The 19778-nt window shown below is 45.0% G+C and overlaps 1 protein-coding gene across 2 annotated transcripts in view; it reads left to right on the forward strand.

The window, feature by feature from the left end:
* The first annotated feature begins 485 nt into the window (after window positions 1–485).
* Window positions 486–19778, forward strand: part of STX18 (syntaxin 18) — an 80050-nt gene continuing 60757 nt past the window's right edge. The window contains exons 1-2 of one of the 2 annotated variants that reach the window (XM_005866140.2): window positions 679–756; window positions 11967–12458. In XM_005866140.2, coding sequence (XP_005866202.1) covers window positions 12414–12458 — 45 coding nt within the window. In that variant the 5' untranslated portion in view covers window positions 679–756; window positions 11967–12413. Of the gene's footprint in view, window positions 757–11966; window positions 12459–19778 lie in introns of both variants that reach the window. The other variant, XM_005866139.2, reaches the window with a different exon arrangement.

Here is a 19778-nt window from a genome sequence, read left to right on the forward strand (position 1 = left end):
AAAACAAGCAAAAACTGCACCAAACACATACTCACGTTGAAGGTTTGGTGTAGCTCAGCCCCCTCCCACTGAAAACCCTTCCCTATGCCCGGGCCTCCTTCCTGGGTCCTGGTCCCCCTCTTACCCTAATTCACTCCCGTCCCTACAGTACCCAGAGCTAGTTACCGCTCTTCTGCTCTGCCCCAGCCTTACCTTCTCATAGGCAAAGACTCACTAGTGTCTCCATGACACAAAGGGCCATTGATGCAATACAGAATCATTGGCAGGGATTTGTCATTTCTTTCTCACTTTCTTCATAGGCAGAAGGAAGCTGTATGGAAGAGAGAGGGGCGCGGGTGTGCGCGTCTCGGGGGTTCGAGCAGGCAGAGCGCAGAACCTATTTGCTTGCGTCGCCGTCGGCAGGCGGAGGCTGAAACCTTGTGCTTGCGTCGCTGTTGGCGGGCGGAGGCCGGAACCTTTGTGCTCGCGTCGCCGTTGGCGGGCGGAGGCGTGCAGTGCCGGACCGGTCCTCCAGCGGCCGGGTTCGCGCAGTGGTCGCCGGCTGCTGACGTGGGCCAGCCAAGTGCCGGGCTGTCAGTGCGGGGCGTGATGGCGGTAGACATCACACTTCTGTTCCGGGCCAGCGTCAAGACCGTGAAGACTCGGAACAAAGCGCTGGGAGTGGCGGTGGGCGGCGGGGTCGATGGCAGCCGCGACGAGTTGTTCCGCCGCAGCCCCCGGCCCAAGGGCGACTTCTCCAGCCGGGCGCGCGAAGTGGTGAGCTGGTTGCTATGGAAACGGCGGGCAGGCGGTGGGCTCGGGCCCGCGACGCGGACCCCGGAACCAGACCAGACCCTGTCCCACAAGCGAGTGTGACAGAAGCGCCTGGAGAAAAGTGGTCCGAAGGGGGGACAGGAGGGTTCGCCCCAGGCAGCCGACAGCTGTTTCGGGAAAGGAACAGCCTCGATTCGAAGAATGGGGACGTGTATTGGGGAGCACATTTCCCTGGGGGGGGGGGGGGGGGGGGTTCTGCATCTCAGTCCGCCAAGTTCAGGGCCGGCTTTGAGGGAGGGCGAGCTCGCCGTCGCCGTAGCCCTGAGCGCCGCCGGGGAAGCTTCCCCAGGCCCCGCGCTTCCCTGTGGATGCACTGACCACAGTGCCAGTGCCTCTGCCTCTAGGGTTTCCTCGTTTCCTGCTCCTCCCTCCCTGCCCCCCGGCCCCCGCGCTGAGGTCAAAGGTCACGTCCGCTGACCTCTCCCTTCCCCTCGCCTCCCGCCGTAGATAAGGGCGCATCTAGGGATCAGTTGGTCCGGAGGGTGGTGTGGGGTCATCTTTCGCAAACACTCCACGCTGCAGCCATCGGAGCTGCTTTCTGTTCCCTGGACACGCGGGCGGAGAGCAGGGACCTTCCCCCGCAGGGCGGGGCCGGGCGGGCTTGGCCGCAGGACCCCAGGGCCCCACTCGGCGTGGCTCCGTGTACGGTTAGTATTGAGTGCAGATAGAAAGGAACAGATGGCCCCGGCCGGTTTGGCTCAGGGGGTAGAGCGTCGGCCTGCAGACTGAAAGGTCCCGGGTTCCATTCCGGTCAAGGGCACATGCCTGGGTTGCCGGGCTCAATCCCCAGTGGGGGGCGTGCAGGAGGCAGCCAATCAATGATTCGCTCTCATCATTGATGTTTCTCTCTCCCCCTCTCCCTCTCTGAAATCAATTTATATATATATATACACACACACACATAAAATGAACAAATAAATGGTTGTCGGTCTTCCCCACGAAACGCTGCAGGGGGAGAGGACGCTCTGCAGGGGGTGTCTGCCTTGGTCACCTCTGTATCCTTGGCACCAGGGGGATGTTGTTTTTGGGTGGCCCCCCATATACACGGTTCGGTCTGGACTCTTTAAGAAATAAAAATGCAAAACGACAAAAGACGGTTCTGTGCTTTGGGAGGTGCAAGTGAAGCTTACACTTCACTAATGTCATGGTAAATCCCCTTCTGTTGGGCACAGTCCGATACCTGGTACTCTGCAGACACTCATGTTTTTTAAATGAATAGATGTGCATGAATGAAGGAGGGGCAGTTTGCAGGGGATAGTCAGGCATTGGCGGGGGTGGGGGCTGGCCAGATGTTTATTGATAGGTTTATAGCACAATTTAAAAGGACTGGTGGGGGAGACAAACATATTCACCACGCAAGTGCCATCAAGCCTAGTGGATGTGTCGGGCACAGAGGAAATGTGTTCAGTTGTACCTGAGCGCCAGGAATGGCTGTTTAGAGGCGATGGTTCCTGAAACAAACCTTGAAAGAGGAGTAGTTGGTTCCGGGCCAACAGGGTGAAGAAGGGCGCCTCAGGCTGAGGAGAGTTATACACGAAGGTGTGGAGACAGGTGACTTTATGCTCGTTTATATATGCCCCGTGCATGTCTACCCATTAAATTACGAACAAATTAGTAATGATATTTCAAATTTTGCTTTATAAGGGAGAAACTTACATCTGAACAACTGCAAACGATGATGAGCTTGCTTAGTTTAACTTACTTGGACTGTGGGACCGATGGGGACCCTGGGAGTGGAGAGAGGACTAGGACTTGGAGTTAGAAGACTTACATTTGAAACTGGGTCCTGCCACTTAGAAGTGGGTGACGTGGACAATCCTGTTACCTGAGCCTCATTTTCCCTTCCTATAAAATGGGCATGATAATACTTGAACTGATAATCAAATCTTTAGGCTCTTATGAGACTGCATGTATCATAAAGAACCATATCCAATGAGACTAAGTGTATCATACAGAACCATACCGATTCTTACTGTTCCCCTTCACTCCCCACCTCAGCTCCATGTCGGCTGTCTAGACTATTTTCATCTTTGGGGTCAAGCTAGAACGGCAGTGAGTCTTCTTCTAAAGTTAATACTGAATTCATCACTGGAGACTGAATGGTATTTAGAGCAGAAAGCCCTGAATTGGATGTCTCTTACTTTATGAATTGGAATGCCTCTTACTTACTGTATGAACTTGGACAAGATCCTTAACCTCTGTTTCCTCACTTCTAAAGTAAGGTTGTTATGCAGATGGAATGAGAAAAGGTATGCAAGTGCCTGCATGAGTGTGCATTCTTTTGGTTGCAAATGACAATAATCTAATACTGTAAATTAACCTGAGCAAATGGAGATGCCTTCGCTCAGACAGCTGGGACACGGCTGGAGCTTCTTTTTCTAGCTCTTCTCCATAAAACCCCAGGAAAGGACTCTAGTTGGTTCTGGTTGGATCCTGAGCTCTCATTTTGGCATCAGAGGATTATGATCCTTCAAATGGCCCAGGTCATGTCTGCTCCAATGGGTGGGTTGAATACTACGGTTGTTGCCCTGCCAGAACCTTGGAGGGGAGTGCTCCTTCGAGGAGCATGGAGGGAGGGATGCTGGGCAGGCAAATCCAACAAAAACAGCCTTCACAGTGTCTAGCACGGTGCCTGACTTGCTTCCACCCTGCCCGGTTGTCTTCAGCTCGGGGGGAATGAAAAACTGGAATGTGGGAGTTTGTAGTGACAGGCTGTGGGTGTGGGAATGTGCCTGGAGGTGCCTCATATGGCAGCTCTTCATTTTCTTCCTGACAAAAAAGTTACAGAGGCCACGGAATGCACCATACGGGAAACCAGACGCCTCTAAGCAGCCAGACTGTCCAGGGAGCAGGGGCCAATGAAAAGCACAGGAAACCTGTGTTGTAGCTCAAGGCCAGCCACTAAGTGGGCAGGCCACGTAATCTCACAGGGCCTCAGGTTCCACATTGGTAAGACTGAGAGCTTAGACTGGGTAATGGCAGTGAGTTCTGTTAAACAAAGATGTTTTGATTACATATAAGGTAATAGTGGCCCTGAGTTGTTGGGAATTCTATTTTCAGAGTAAGCGTGCTGATAAGGTTCTCTTTATTATACATTGCTTTCGTAAAAGCTCAATGTAGTTTATTTTTTATTTTCTTAGGAATTGGTTATCTTGAATTCTTGGCTGAAATTCAAAGTGATCCACAGCCAGGTGATCTGGTCCCTACTTCTCCGACCTCACCTCCTCTTACTCTTTTTACTCTACTCCCGCACCCTTGCCTCTTTGCCTTTCTCACACCACCGGGCACATTTCTACCTCAGGGCCTTTGCATTTGTTGTTCCCTCTACGTGAATACTTTTCTCCCAAATTCAACATGGTTTGATTTTCAGGTTTCTGCTCAAATGTTGCCTGAATGAGACCTTCCTCAACTGCCCTGTATAAAGCAGCTTCCTTTTTCTGTACTTTACTCTGCTTTATTCTTTCCATTATCTAACACATCAGGTATCCATTTATTTACCATTTATCTATAGAATATATGCTTCATGAAAACAAAGACTTTGTGCTTTTTAGCACTGAATCCGTAGGTCCTAAGGACATAGGTACTCAGTAAATATTTCTTGAATTAATGAAGGAGTGTTAATCCAGGGGGTCACTTCGCTTTCAGTTTTGCAGCTAGTTGACCTCTGTCCAGGGCTCCTTCCAGTTCTAGGAAGGAGTGATCCTAACATTCCTTAATAGTGCACAGCATACATTTACATTTAGTGCAGTACCTGGAGTAAACATTAGATTAAAAAGTAGCTTTTATTTTATTAAATAAAATGTATTCTATTATGAAGATGTGTTCCTACCGCAGTCTAATAGAGAAGCAGGCACCTAAATAGTATAGCAATTCAGGTATAAGCGACAGCCGCTACTCTCAGCATGATTCCACAGGTCCTCCTTGGTTTGCTTCTGAGACGTTTTGTTGATGTATGTGCCAAATTTGGGACCTAAAGGTTGAGCCAGGACCACCAGGGTAGCTGGAAATAGATTTTATTCAAGGATCGAGTATAGTTCTACTTAAACAGGATTTCAGTCAAGGGAGCAGGGTTTGAAAAAGCCATATCGGGGAGCAGGTGCCAGGGGTCAGTGAGAAGCCAGAATGACAGGTGATAGGGCCAAGCAGGACAGGAATAGATCAGGAAACCATAGGTCAAGGATGCAGGCTTCAAACAGAACATGAGCATATTGAATCATATCTTTTTTATTGTTCTATTTAATGCAGAAACCTTTTTGCAAATGAAATAGGAGCAGCTTTGGTTAAGGCTAGGTTAGGGTGTGGGGAGAGAGGTTACGCAGCCTGCTCTCTACCACCCTTCTCCCTTCTTGAGGAGCCCTTATGGAACCAACCGAAAGGCTCAGGGACACAGAGGTTAAAAACCATTGTGTTAACATTCTCCAAGGCCTCTCTTAGCTGCACGATGCTATGTTTTTATGGATCGTAATAACCGAGTGAATATTGTAAGCAGAACTCAGTGCTGGAGACTTTTCGTGATAGTAATAGTGAGCCCTTGCCTGGCCAGTGTGGCTCAATGGCTGAGCTGTATGGAGATCGGAGGTCTGCCTCACAAGTCCAGCCAGTACTGGGCTGGGCCTCCCTTCACATGGTGAGAAATACAAGGCATGTTAGCCTCACCCGACTGCAGATGGGGACAGAGACTCACTGGGCCCTTCTGCATGCCAGGCTCTTAGCAGAGTCTGTGTTCTCAGTGTGCTTTCTTCATCCTTGAAGGAAACGCGTCCTGGTGGTAATGATTGCATCACATGTCCTAGCAGCATGATTGTCAGTCCATCTTCTCCTTTGTGCCAAGAGAAATCTGCACTGGGTCAAAGAGTTCCCAGTTTCCTCGGTTTCTAGTTGGCAGTCACCAGCAGTTCATCGAGTCGCGTACTTGGGTGGGGCTGCTGAAACGGTCTCCTCGGGGTGACGCTGTGAATTAATTCTTCCTGCCCAGGGTCTGGTTCTGTCTTGCAAGCTGGAGAACCAGATCTGTCAACACGCTGAGGGGAGAATCATCTGTCAGGACAGCTGTCACTGAGCTCACACCGGCTTGTGTTAAAGTCAGAATACAAGCTTATTTACTTTGAGCACTATGACTAATAGGAGGATACACATTTTAGAAAATCAGTTTATTTTTGAGCTTCTGCTGTAGGTCAGGAACTCTGTTAAGGATTTTACATACCTGATCTCATTTAATTTTTCTCTTTTGGGGGGTTAGGAAGAGAATGTGTGATTCTACAGTATTGATTGTATTATGAATAATGTTCTAGAATGCATACACACTTGATGTTTGAGGTTTCTTTTTACATGGAAATCCATATGGGCTCCCTCTGGTGGGTGAAGTGTCAGCAAAGTCTACGGTGGTTAATTACGGCATGTATTATGAAAAACCTAATGTGTTTAAGACATATTAGGGTGAACGTTGACTTAGAAAGAGGCCCCTGGGGAACCTCTAATAGGGAGTGAGTGAACAGAGGAGTGAGGGTCAGACGTGTTGAATGAACGCATGTCACGCAGATATGAAAAGCTGTGGCACAGTTGTAACTCTAAACTCAATAGCACGTTTTTCTTCCCAACTTTCAGGCTCTCGAAGTCTGTAAATCGTGGAGTGTGCCAGCTCCTACTTGTCCCAGTGGAACACAGGCTGCTTGTCAGGACTTTCGTCTGGAGCCCTGAGCTGTATGCACATTACTGTTCAAATTGCTGTGTACCAGTACTTTTAGACAGATGATGTGCAAACCCCGGTAAACTGAATGTTTGCCTTCTAGTCGAAGTAGAAGTGACAGCAGCGTATCTTGACTTAGAGACATTGAGAAAATAATGAAAAAGCATACATTTTCATTACAAATACTTTTAGAGTTTGCCGTTAAGTAACTGATTTTGGAGACCTCACCTAAGCTCCTGTTTGCTTTGGGTTCATTTTTTCATCTTGTTTAATGAGAAGCTTTGGCTCCATAATCCTTAAGGACCTTTCAACAGGGGCTCCGTGACTCAGTGCTCTTTTTCCAAGTGTTCTCCCCCAAGGATATGTTTTTATTGATTTTTAGAGAGAGAGGAAGGGGGAGGGAGGGAGAGGGAGAGAGAGAAAGAGATGTGAGAAACACCAATCAGTTGCTTCCTATACACACCCTGACCAGGAATTGAACTGGCAACTTTTTGGTGTACGGGATGATGCTCCAACCAAGTGAGCTACCCAGGACCAGGGTGCCAGATATATTTTTAAACTAGAGGCCTGGTGCACAAATTTGTGCACTGGTGGGGTCCCAAGGGGGGTGGGGCCGGGATGCAATCGGCCCTCCGGGCGGGCGGTGGGACGCCCTTGCCAGCCTGGGATTTGGATCCATCCCGCTGACATTCATGCTGGTTGTCGGGAGCCATCTGGCAGCCACTTTTATATCGTTTCTTCCTTGCGGAGCATCTAGGGAGGGGAAGCGGCCGCGGTGCCCGAGGCCGACTTCCAGGAGGCCAGCGGCACTGTCAGGATCGTGCGGGCGGCGCTGGTCCGTCGGTTCCTGGCCTGTTCTCCGGAGATTGGACCTGCAGGACTACTGAGGGAGGGAGTGGCTGCCCACCCTCAGGGCTGGTGGGCTGCCGGGACCAGGTTTGGTCACTTAGACTTTTATATATATAGATGATTTTTGCAATGACAACTACCCAGTCCATGCCTTGTGCTATTCTGCCTTCCTTTCCCACCCCAGGTTCCTATGTACTCAAAATTTTTCACCTAGATGAGAAAAATGAGTTTGTTTGTTTTTCAAAGTTCTCATTTGGTATGTTTCCACAAATTATTTGATTTAATAGTGATTATATCCTATATAATAAAAGCCTAATAGGCTAAGTGTCCGACCATTCGTTCAACCATTCGACCAGTCATGACATGCACTGACCACTTGGGGGCAGACACTCCAACCGGTAGGTTAGCTTGCTGCTGGGGTTTAGCCGATTGGGACTGGGCAAGATGGGCCAGACAGGTGATTGAGCCCTCCCGCAGTCCCTCCGCAGCCCCATCATGCACCGTTGGGGTCCCTCGGCCTGGCCTGCGCCCTCTTGCAATCCGGGACCCCTCGGGGGATGTCGGAGAGCCAGTTTCAGCCCCATCCCCACAGGCCAGGTCACGGGACCCCACCAGTGCACGAATCAGTACACTGGGCCTCTAAGTATTCTTATAATGGACTTTTATCAGTGGGGCATGTTTTTGAGGTTAACTAATTTATAAAAGTCATAAGAGCTCAGCCCAGCTGAGTGTCCACCCATGAACCAAGAGGTCCATGGTTCAATTCCCTATCAGGGCATATGCCTGGGTCGTGGGCTCAATCCATAGTAGGGGGTGTGCAGGAGGCAGCCAATCAATGATGTTTCTTTCTCATCAATATTTCTATCTCTCTATTCTTCTCTCCCTTCCTCTCAATAAAAACACTTAAAAAAAAAAAGTAGGAAGAGCTCATTAAACAGAATAAAAAAGAAAATAAAGTTCACATATATTATTGACCAGAAATAGTACTGTTATAATTTTGATGTATATCTCCCCAGACATTTTTCCTATTAAATAAAAACAGCATTTTTTTCTATGATGCTTTTATGTAGTCCTTCTTTTTTTCTTTTCTTGCCTTTTTTACTTACAGTGTAATATGGACATTTTCCACATCAACATATATTGTTCTGTGTCACCAATTTATTTGGCTGCATTACTTTTGAAATGAAAAGCAGAACAGAACAATTAAAACTCTAGAAAGACACAGTTTTTATTGAGATGCTGCGGTAGGAAATGAATTAATATCTTTCGATTAGAAAACTCATGAGTAAGCAATATTTAATTACATATTAAATGCACGATGGAGGGGTCCGTCCTTACAGGAAGATTGCAGTGAAACCTGTAAAGGGAGTAATTTTCCTGTAACTCGGCTGGATTTTTCACTTCAGGTTTTCTTAACTTATCCAAGAAAATCACCTACAAATGTTGCATTGATGTCTTAGCTTTCTGGCTGTCATTCTAAAAAATAACAAATGATAATAATAGCTACCACTTGTTGAACACCTACTCTACCTGGCACTGGCTGACAGCTTTGTAACTGAGTTGACTATCCTTGCAAGTTAGGTCCCTTTACTCACGAAGAAACCAAGTTCAGAAGGTGAAGTGACCTGCCCAGGATGCAGTAGTGATGCTGGCCGTGTGCGTACCTCGGGTTGCCTGCGCCCTCCAGGCTCCCTGAGTGCAGGGTGTACACATGGTGAGTGCTGCCCCAGGACTTTGGACTGCACTGCATTTGCAGTTCCACAGGGTAGGTCTCTGGCCGGTTCCTCCTTGGCATGTCGTCAGAGCGTCTGCTGTCTTTAGGAGCATATTTTGGACCATAAGTCATACACATTTTAAAGTGCCTGACTAGTTTTGGGGGGAATACAGTTGCTGCCAAACCAAACTTAAAAAAAAAAAATCAACGATTACCTTCTTCTACAGTTTTATTTATTTTTCTGTATTTTAATAGTTAATGTATTTTAATAGTTAATGTATGTTGAGGTATGCTTTTGGGGCGAAAGGGGGGAAAAGTTGTGGTTTTAGTAAAATTATAATAAGGAAGAAGACCCAACATATAGTCATACAAAAAAGTGTAATTCCTTTTCGTCTTTGGGGCACTGTTTTATTATTTTGTTTACTTGTTCATTCAACAGTCATCCTATGGAAAACTTGTGCTGAGATGACTTTCAGAATTGCCCAGAGAGGCATTGGCTGGCCATTGGATGTGAGCTTCCCCCAGGCGGGGCCATGCCGGTGGGCGAGGCAGCTTCCTTCTGCTGTGGGGCATCAGCTGGCAGTTCTCCTGGAAGCGGAGGGAAATGAGGGCCTCACTCCTGAAGGCACAGGTCTGCCACACCACCTTTAGGGTTGTTGTGGGGATTGAATGCCATACTGTATGTAAAGCTGCTAGCATTTGTCTAGCACAGTATAGATTCTCATTAAATGGCAACTTCCTCGTTGTCAGCTTATATTTGTTGAGTTCCTCTGTGTAAAGAAGGCACCTAGATTGCTGTTTGGGATAGAAAGATGAGTATGACTTTCACCTGGCCGTTAATATATTATAATCTGGAAAGGACATTCGTTCATTCGTTCATTCAATAAATATTCATTGAGCACCTGCTGTAGACTGTGCACTGTTTTTGCCACTGGGGATAGAGCAAAAATAAGACAGAGAAAAATCTCTGCTTTCATGAAGCTTATGTTCTAATGGGAAATTTACAGTAAATAAGGAAACATACATAAAAATGTGTATGTCAGGTAGTGATAAGTAAACTCATAAGTATAAGACATAATCCTAAGTAATTAGAGAATTCATCAGAGGAACTTTAAGAATTCAGAGGACGGAGAGGTTAGTCGGGTGAGGTTGAGAGGAGACTTCCTGGGGAGGTGGCATTGAGGTGGGCCTCATCGATTTCCATGTGGAAACAGGAAGGAGAAGAGGCCAGGAACAGGACAGAGGCTCCGGGTGGGAAAGCTCAGTGTAGCTGGGAGGAGTAGAAGCAGGTAGTGGGTGTGCCCTGTCTTACCCCTTGGCCCTTCCTGATCCACCCCCATCTTTGCTCTCTGCTCTTGTCGGGATAAGTTTACTAGCTGTCCGACTTCTGACTGGGTTTAGCCAATGGGAGGCTCCAGCAGGAGATGGGAGGGTTGGAAGAGGTGTCGGTTTGGGAACTGGGTAGAGGCTGTGCATCCACAGCCTGTGGCTCCGGTTAGGTGTCTGCCCACCAGCCCTCCAGTGTTTCCCTGTGTATGTGAAGCATCCTCGGGTCGGGATGGGTTTAACCAATAGGCTGGTCCCAGCCAGCAGTGGACGGGATTGCCTTGCAGCCCCAACCCTGAGAGTCAGGGCCACAGGGGCCTCCTCCTCATGGGCCGGACTTGGGACCATGCATCTCTGCCTTTATTTAAGGTGGTTGGTAGGCGATATACTTCTCCTTCTCTCCCTTTCTAGCTCAGCATTCCAACAGGCAAAAGTCAAGAATTTAGGCTCAAACAGATTTTCTCTTAGTGATGTGGCAGTTGATGCTTTTCTTCCAAATATGCCCTGAAAGGTGAGAGGTGGTAAATGGCTCCTGTGGCGTTTTTGACTCTCAATCTGAACTGGAACGGAATCTGTAACCCATTATCAGATTCTGAATCAAGCGGCCTTGTCTCTCTCCTGTTTTTGTTTCAGTGGAAATGTGTGTTTTTATTCTGTCAGTGGGCAGTTTACATACCTAATATACCTAATATTAAGAGGGAATTATATAATGAATACTTGATGTGAAGGGACTATTTAAATACTTCAACTCCAAGGGATTCCATTAAAGTAATAAGGAAATTACATTTAATTTTAAATGGTAGAGAGATTTTTTTAATGTTATTGCTATTAAGCATGTATTACACACACTCAGCCCACTTTTTGCAAATGAATTCCCAGAGTACAATTCATCTTTCTATAGTTGGAAAGGAAATATTCTTGCAAAATATGTAGTTTGATGTCTTCTTCTTAACTGCGGAGAGAAGCATACTTTTCCAAAGAATAGAATGTGATGGTTGATTGGAAACTTTTGGAGTTACAGGCTTTTAGTTCTACCTCTTGAAATAAGAAAATATATATAAATGGGTCCCCAGATGAAGGCGTGGTGGGGTGCTTTAGAGTCCTAATTGACTCCAGACATAGAGGCCGTGATTTGTAAGCAAGCAGTGACAAGAGGAAGTTAAATCAAAATTAAATTAAGGGAAGGGAAAAAAAGATATCAAGGAGAGGTGATGAATTTTCTGAAAGCATCTAAATACCTATCTGTGGGCAGGTGGCACATGTGTGACTATATCTCAAAAGATGAAATCTGGAAGCATTTCTGCACTAAAAAAGACCTCTCTCATATCCATCACTCGGTACAGTTCAGTCAGCACAGGCATATTCGCTTCTATACTTTTCCATGACTCAACTGTCAGCAAAAATCAGTATCTCCCACGAGACACAGGAGGTGATATTTTGGGAGATTGGTTTTTCTGTTTATGTTTTGGCACTCTGTTGTAGTTCCAGCTCATGTAAATAAAATCCTAGGAATCGGAGCCTCCCAGACACCCAGCCACACTGAGCACCATTTGTGCCGTTTTTGTCTCCCTTTTCCAGACCCATGAGGACAGGGACTGCTCCACACCCCGGCACAGCACAGAGCAGAGTGAACACACACAGTGAAATGAGTGGAGTGAATAAGCGCCCGTGCCTCCTCTTCCTCACCTCTCCCACTGTGACCATGTGGGTTCAGACCCTCGCCATCTTGAGCCCGAGCTTAACAACCCCGGAGCCACCTCCACAGCCAGGCCAAGCCACTGTGCAGAAATGCGCTTTCCTCCTGGTGCTCAAAAGCAAATGCGTTCAGTACTGCTCATTCCCCACATGATGGACGTTTGGCTGGTGTTCAAAGGTCTTTATACTTAGCTGTATGAAGACCTACCCACTTTTCCATTTTACATCCCACACTTCCCCGGATCCTCCCGCCACCTTCAAGCCCCTCTGTCCGGAGCCTCCTCTGCTTCCTTGCCTCCTCCTGTGTCTCCTGCTGTGTCTCTTGCTTGGATGCCGGGCTTTCCTATACTTACTCACATTCTACCATCTTTAAAGGTACAGTGTGCCCTATACTGTCTTCTGAATTCTAATCATTTGCTGCTAGTATTACTCATTAAGCAAGGGACTGTGTGCGGCTGTGACAGCCTTCACATTGTGGTTTTGTGTTGCTGTTTAATGATTGCATTGTTGCTTAACTTTCAGAATGCTGTTATGATGTCCCCCAAACTGTATTGTTTCCTTTTGAGCATGGGGCTGGGAAAGGAGAGGGTAGGACCCTGGCTTGATGCTCATTTGTGTTTTCCTCAGTGGCTCTTGGAGCTAGTGTGGCAGCCTTTAGATATACTGTCACCACATCGTGGGCATTTTTGCATTTCCAGTGCCTAGCGCTATGCCCGCCCATAGTAGGTATTCGGTGCATGGTATGTGAATACATGAATAAAGGACATTCTCAAACATTTGTTTTCTAGTTTGACTAAAAATCAACATAGGGGATTTTACGTCTTCTAAAAGCAATAAAAACCCAGGTTTTTCTCTGAGCTTTTTTCCTCCTTAAGAGTTCTCCCTAAAGCACTTCTTCCTTTTGCCTGCCTTCGCTTCATACCTAAATGGAAATCAATTTCCTCTAATTGTTTTCCCTGTGAAATTGGAGAACAGCTGTTTAGTCACCTCCTTATTCATAACCTTTCAACAAGTTAAATAGCCTCTAGGACTTGCTTTCTCCAGATTCAATTATCCCCAAACCCTTTTTTTTTTTTGTCTTCATAAAGGCTTTTTTTTAAGCTTTCATTATTTCTTTTTCTAGTTCTTTATAAAACTTAATTTTTTCATCAGTGTACCACAGGGCACCCCATGAGGGCCTGAAGAGTACTGTCTGGATGAAAGGCATCTGAGTCTCGTTCTCAATATTTGTGTTTTGGACTACCCTGTTGGCTTTTTGAAAAATTTTCACTGCCTGTCAAATGTAACTTGTCCACTCTCACCTGCTCCTTGTGTGTGTGTGTGTGTGTGTGTGTGTGCATTTTAAATGTGTAGCTTGATATTCTTCCCACGAACACTAACATGCTGTATCAGGAGTCTTCTGGTTACAAGTTACAGAGAACCCAGTGTAAATTGCTTCAGTGATCAAGGGAATGCATTGCTTTATACATAACACTGCAAAGTCTAGTGGTACGACCTAACCTCCGGATGGCTGGATCCTGTGGACTACAAGCGTCTCTAGAGGCCCCTGTTCTGCAGTCTCGTTAGCGGAAGAGCTGCAGCTCTGCGGGCCTGCTTTCCCACAGGGCCCCACCCAGAGGGGAGAGGCTCTGCTCTCCGGGTTCCCACCAGAACCTCGGACTCAGTCATTCTCACTGGCTCACACGGCAGCGTGTGCCTGTCCTGAAATCCACCCGTCTCAGCGGGGAAGGGTACACTGCTTGGCTTACTGAGGACCATACACATGGGGAGACTAGGGGGGCTGCTTCTGGAAGGAGCGAGCGGTGGATGTGGGTGGCCAACAATAGATGTGCATTGCTCTCTAAATCAGCGGTCGCCAACCTTTCGGACCTCGCGGACCACCGGTGGTCCACAGACCACCAGTTGGCGACTACTGCTCTAAATTGTGCCCTCACTCCGCCTTAGGTTATTAACATTGCTGTGAACTGAGGGGTTTCTGAGAATGAATTTTTCATTCACTTACTCACTCTTTATTGAGCACCCAGCATATGCCAGGCATGCAACCAGGTGTTGGTGCACAAACACAGGTGCGATGATGCCTGACTAGGAGAAACTCATGGTCCAGTGGAAAGACAGACTAATAGGCACATAATCACAGCAGGATGTGGTAAGTGCTGCTGTAAGTGTGTCTGGATCCAGAGGGAGAAGTGAAGAACTCAGTGGAGGGGCTTCACAGGCGGGCTTCAGAGGACAGGTGAGTTTTGAGCTGAGCCTTGAAGGGGTGAAAGGGACTTTCTAGAATGGGAGAGAAGGGCCTTCTCCTGAAGGCCATGGTGAACCCTCAGAAGTTTTCAGCAGGGGCCTGGCAGGATCAGGTGTGGGTTTTTGAAAGGCCTTTCTGCTGGCCGTTGGTGGGCTCAGCGGAGATGAGAAGGACCAGCAGGAGGGAAGACAGTTGAGTTATTGCAGTTATCAAGTCCGGTCAAGACACAGAGAGGCCTGAACTAAATCAGTGGCTACAGGGACAGAGGACAGGTTTCCCGGTGCATTTGACAGGATTTGGGACTTGGGCATAGGAGATGAAAATCAGCGGTTCTAGCCTTAGCTGGTTTCGCTCAGTGGATAGAGCGTCCGCCTATGGACTGAAGGGTCCCGGCTTTGATTCCGGTCAAGGGCACATGCCCAGGTTGCGGGCTTGATCCCCAGTAGGGGGGCCTGCAGTAGGCAGCCCATCAGTGATTCTCTCTCATCATTGATGTTTCTATCTCTCTCTCCCTCTCCATTCCTCTCTGAATTCAATTAAAATTATATATATAATCAACGGTTCTAGATTCCTTCACCCAGTGTGGGTGACTAGGTGGTCAAGATAAGTTCAGTTTTATGTTATTTGAGATGCTTGCTGAACACCGTGGACACAAGTTTATGAGGCAGTTGTAAATACAGAAATAGACCTCAGGAAAGTTTCTGAGCTGGAGCTGCAGATCAAGAGACATGGAGGTGGAGGGTGAAGGCTTGAGGAAGGAGCGTTGGCCAGTAATTCCTGGGCAACAGCATTTGAGAGGCTGGCAGAGGCTAAGGTGTCAGAGAAAGGGGCTGTGGAGAAGTTAGTTATCTGGGTCCTTCCATATCAGCGACCTCTTCTGACCTTGATAAAGGTAATGTCAGCTGTGATGGTTTGTGGTATGGACTCTGGGCTCTTCTACCTACCTGTGTGTGACTTGTGGGAAAATTACTTCACCTGGTTTCCTGATCTGTGTAATGGGAATAAAGTAGCACCTAATTTTGGAGGATTCAATGAGTAAAGCACTTTGAAAGTGCTTGGCACATAGGAAGTGCTATAAAGTGTTTGCTAAATAAACCCAGAAACCAAGAAACACATCTGTGTGCCCTGCATCTGTGCATCTGTCTGTGTTTCTGGGTCACTGGCTAGTTAATCTGAAATCCACAGTTAGCTTATTTGAACTCTAATAATCTTCTGAAAACTCAGCTGGTTCCAGTGCAGCAACGCAAGTGCTGATTTCTGGAGGGTTTTCCAGAGTATTGATTGGATTATTTTTTTCTAATGGCTATTAATGGTACCTCTGACTTTGATGTACTTTTCTTTGTTTCTTATACACTTCACATATTTTTAAATTGTTCATAATACCTCCTAGCATACAGCTTTCCCTTCTTTCTCCTTTTTATTTTTTAAGGTTTCCTTCCCCAGAATCATTCCTAAAGTTCTGGAATGCTGTTAGTTGCTCCCCACATTTTGGCCAGTTCCTGGCACGTTACTTTTAATCAGGCTACTTTTCTCATCCATCTGGAGGAATTGGCAGTATTTTCAGCTCCTCCCCATTATGGTCAGGAATATGAACTTGCTGTCTTTTCTTCTTCCTCTTCCATTTTCCCAAGTAACTGTCTTGAACCACTGATTAGATCTATTTGCCCACAATAACATAAGCAGGCACGGAGCTTAAATCTGATTTGAAGAACTATTGTACAGAGTCTGTTACTCCATTGAAGTTTGTTAAAGTCTAGATTACAGAATAACAGTGTGCAGGGTGCGAGTATGTGAACTTCTAACATCATTGAACCAGACAGCGTGTGTGTTCATTTTTAAATAACTGGGTGGGTCACTTTTTTATTTATTACGAACACAAACACTGATACTAGCAACTGACATGTGAAAGGAAAACAGGCAATAGTGATGAAAACCATTTAATGATTAGTGAGGAAACAAATATTGTTTAATGAAAATAAAAACCATGTCTAAAGGGCCTAATGCTGACTTTTGGAAATATAACCATGTTGCGGTCTGTTGTGTACCCTCTGTCCTGTACAGTAGATATTGTTTAAAATTGCTTGGGAACTGGAGCTTGCAATTGTGAGCCTGGAATGTCCTGCAGATAATTAAGTTGTGGTCAGGCTTTGGAAAAATAAAAAGTTCTCGAACTATGATTTTATAAACATGCTACAATAACATTTCTTTATATTTAACAGTTTCTTATAGAAAGCTGATACTCTCATGAGGCATTGATTAAAGGTAAAACATCAAGAAAGAAAAAATATTAAATTAAAACTTCACTTAGGATGTTGACAGTTGGCTTGTAATATTAAACAGATGTTGTATGTTCCTGGGGATATTCTTCTTTCTGAACTGGATTGCTAAGTTGTATTTTTTTTTAATGACAACTACAAATTTTTGATCAGTTAATAATTTTAAATGCCCTTTCTACAGTCTTCTGTATTCTAACTTCATCTGGAGTCTGAGCCCTTTCAGTGATGTGATGCCTGGTGAAACCTTCGCTGCCTCTTCTAAAAGCCTCTCACTTTCTCTTTCTCCTTTCCCCTCTGATGCTCTTCTGATTTCATGATGCATTCTTGGGGCTTGATTCCTTGAAATAATTTTAGGATCATTGGGTGGAATTCTACCCTTTTAAATTCATGTCTCTAGTTTACCTCCATGTAAGTTTCGCGCTGGCCTGTGAATGCACACGCTGACCTGCCTTGTGGTATTGTGTTTGTGTGGTCACTTGTAAAGGCTTCATGAGCGTCTGTATCGCCAGCCCCGCAGATGGCCTGCGCCCCCATGCTGTGGGGCCAAAGAGAAGTCAGTGAGGGACCCAAAGGAAACCAGGCGTGGGGCGAGAAGAGGTTCAGTATATTCTTCTTTTTGCTTATAAGGGTTTTGCCCTCTTAGGCAAATCACACAGAGTCCAGAAAAGGCGCCGGGGTGGGGCGGAAGTCGAATGGGTGAGCGGACAGATTTTGGTCATCAGAGTCAGGTTGGATTTTGCAGGATGAGGTGAAGACATTTTGCATCTTCGAAGATTCTTCTAATCTATTTGCAAGAGATAAATTGTTCATTACTGTGTTTGGGCTAATGAAAATTTTTAAATGCTGAAGATCATTTTAATTGTAAGTCTTTGTCATATGGACATCCTACTTTTTCTGAAAGCTAGATTTCACTAGGAAAGGAGTCTTTGATTAACCTGGGAGACAGTTTAGTTGGTTTGGATAGATTTATTTATCTTGGAACTGTGTGTTGTTTGCACAGTCTTCTTTTTGGAATCAGTGTTTTTTCTCTGCAGATTCCACTTGGGAAGCTCTGATTTGGGGCCTAAGTATATGGAAGGCATTTCCAATAAACACAAACAAAGGCCCGCTAGACTGTCTGAACAAACACAACGACATATTTTATTATATAAAACTTGAACTATGTGAATAATGAATTCATTTTTAATAGCACACTATTTAAATGTGATTTATTTGTTCTTTATATCTAATAGTATCAATAGTTTTAAAGTGTCCTGTTTCTTAAAGTTTGTTTTAGAAGCAAAACTCTTTTTTATATGAAAAGTGCATTTTTATTTGAAAGAATTTTACAAGCATACATTCCAAGTGTTCAACGTTTGTTCTCTAGCTTACTGTTTTAGAATTAGTCTTCTTTTCTACTGTGTGTGTGAAAGAAGGGAGAGGAAACTTCTGTGCACGATGTCTTAGCAGATTATTTGAATCACTGCCATATTCTCCTAGAAATTTGAGATGCTAATTAACGGTGCCCTTTTGGAAAGACTTGGGAACTTTATATGCAAAAATACTATGTAAGTTTAACATAATTTGTTCCTCCAAAAAGAGCCATCCATATTAGTGTAAGAATCTGAAAAGCAGTAAAACATATCTGAGGTTTCCATCAGTTAACTTGTTTTGGGGCTTGCTATTATTTCGTTCCAATTTTCTTCCAGTGTTTTGCTAAAAGGAGGGCTGCAAATATTTTAAATAGTTCTCTCTAACCAGAATTAATAATAGCAGATTTAAGTAGAAAATGCTGTTCCATTTTACCATTATTACTGCATCATAAGATAACTCTCTGTCAATGATATTCTTTTAGAGGTATTTTGGCGTGGCTCACCGATCCTAATTTCAGTATTATGCCTGACTTAGCAATAAGCCGCAGCGATCTGCTGCATGAATTGTATTAGGCAGGCTTTATTTTCTCTATCAGTGTGGGATTGCAGCTTCCCCCACCCCGGGTGAGAGAAGCATGGTTTTCATATTGTTTTCAGTTTTAATGTTTAACAACTCTAAGGGGAAGGAAAAAGTAGGAAGATTTTCAGAGCAGTGATGAATAAAGAATTATACCATTTGAACTACTTCATCTTTTAAAGTTTTTATTTGATCATTCCTTTTTCTGTGCAATGTTGGGGGGTCTTCTCAGCTCTTTTACAGATAATGGATTTGGTTCTATTAGGGAGAAGGGAGGACGTTGCTAGAGTTTGCTGCATGTTAGTTGTATGAACTATTAAGTCTCTGACTTGGGGATGGACGGCACTTATTGGTCCCTAGTGGTCTGAAGTGGGAAATGCATCTCCTGAAAATGTCATTGGAACTTTCCACAAAGCTTAACATTTGATTAGAAACAAAAATGTTACCAATTTTTAGGTAGGCTGATGAGTTTATTTAAAGTGTTCTGTGAGTAACAGTTGAAGTTACTTATCTTCTTAATCCCTTATTGAAGATAGATAAACTACATATAAAAACTTGGGTATAAGATTAGCACCTGGATTTCAAGCCACTTAGGAATGCAGGCAAATTCTGTAAATGCTTGTGTAAGTGCTTGGGAAAAATCTGTGAGGCGTTTTCCCTCTCATCTCTCTGTTAGCTTTATCGTGCTTAATTTTTTGTGAAAATAATGTGTTTGTTACTGTGGTCACACCGTGATTTAGCTTTGGCTTATGTATGATATTTTATTGTCCCTGTCCTAGGAAATTATAGCAGTTTTTATGAGGAGTGGTTTGTGGGTTCACACAACCCACTCGGAGTGCCATTTACTATAATTCTCTTCTAAAAGGACCATAAAACATCATGTAAATTGTTTAAACAGGGAAGGGCCTTTTTTGAGAAAGGCTAAGAGGAAATCTCTTCAGGTTTTCTTTTGTTTCTTATATTCATTTTCATGATTTTAAACTCAATTTATTTAAAGCATTTATATTAAAAAATAAAGTGTGTGTGTCTGTAAATAAAGATGGTTGTGAGCTACAGCTAGGCAGAAACCGACGTTGATTCAGAATAATAGAGGTCAAATTCATTATAGTCTAATCTTTTAAAATGTGTTTTCTGTGACTTTGGAAATGAAATTAAGGAAGAAAGGAAGAGAGGGAGGGAGGAAGGAAAAACGGAATTAATTGATTGCATGTACATCTTTTTAAAAAAACCTTTCAGTTCTTTTAAGTT

Source organism: Myotis brandtii, unplaced genomic scaffold, assembly GCF_000412655.1.
Source record: "Myotis brandtii unplaced genomic scaffold, ASM41265v1 scaffold223, whole genome shotgun sequence".
Lineage (NCBI taxonomy): Eukaryota > Metazoa > Chordata > Mammalia > Chiroptera > Vespertilionidae > Myotis > Myotis brandtii.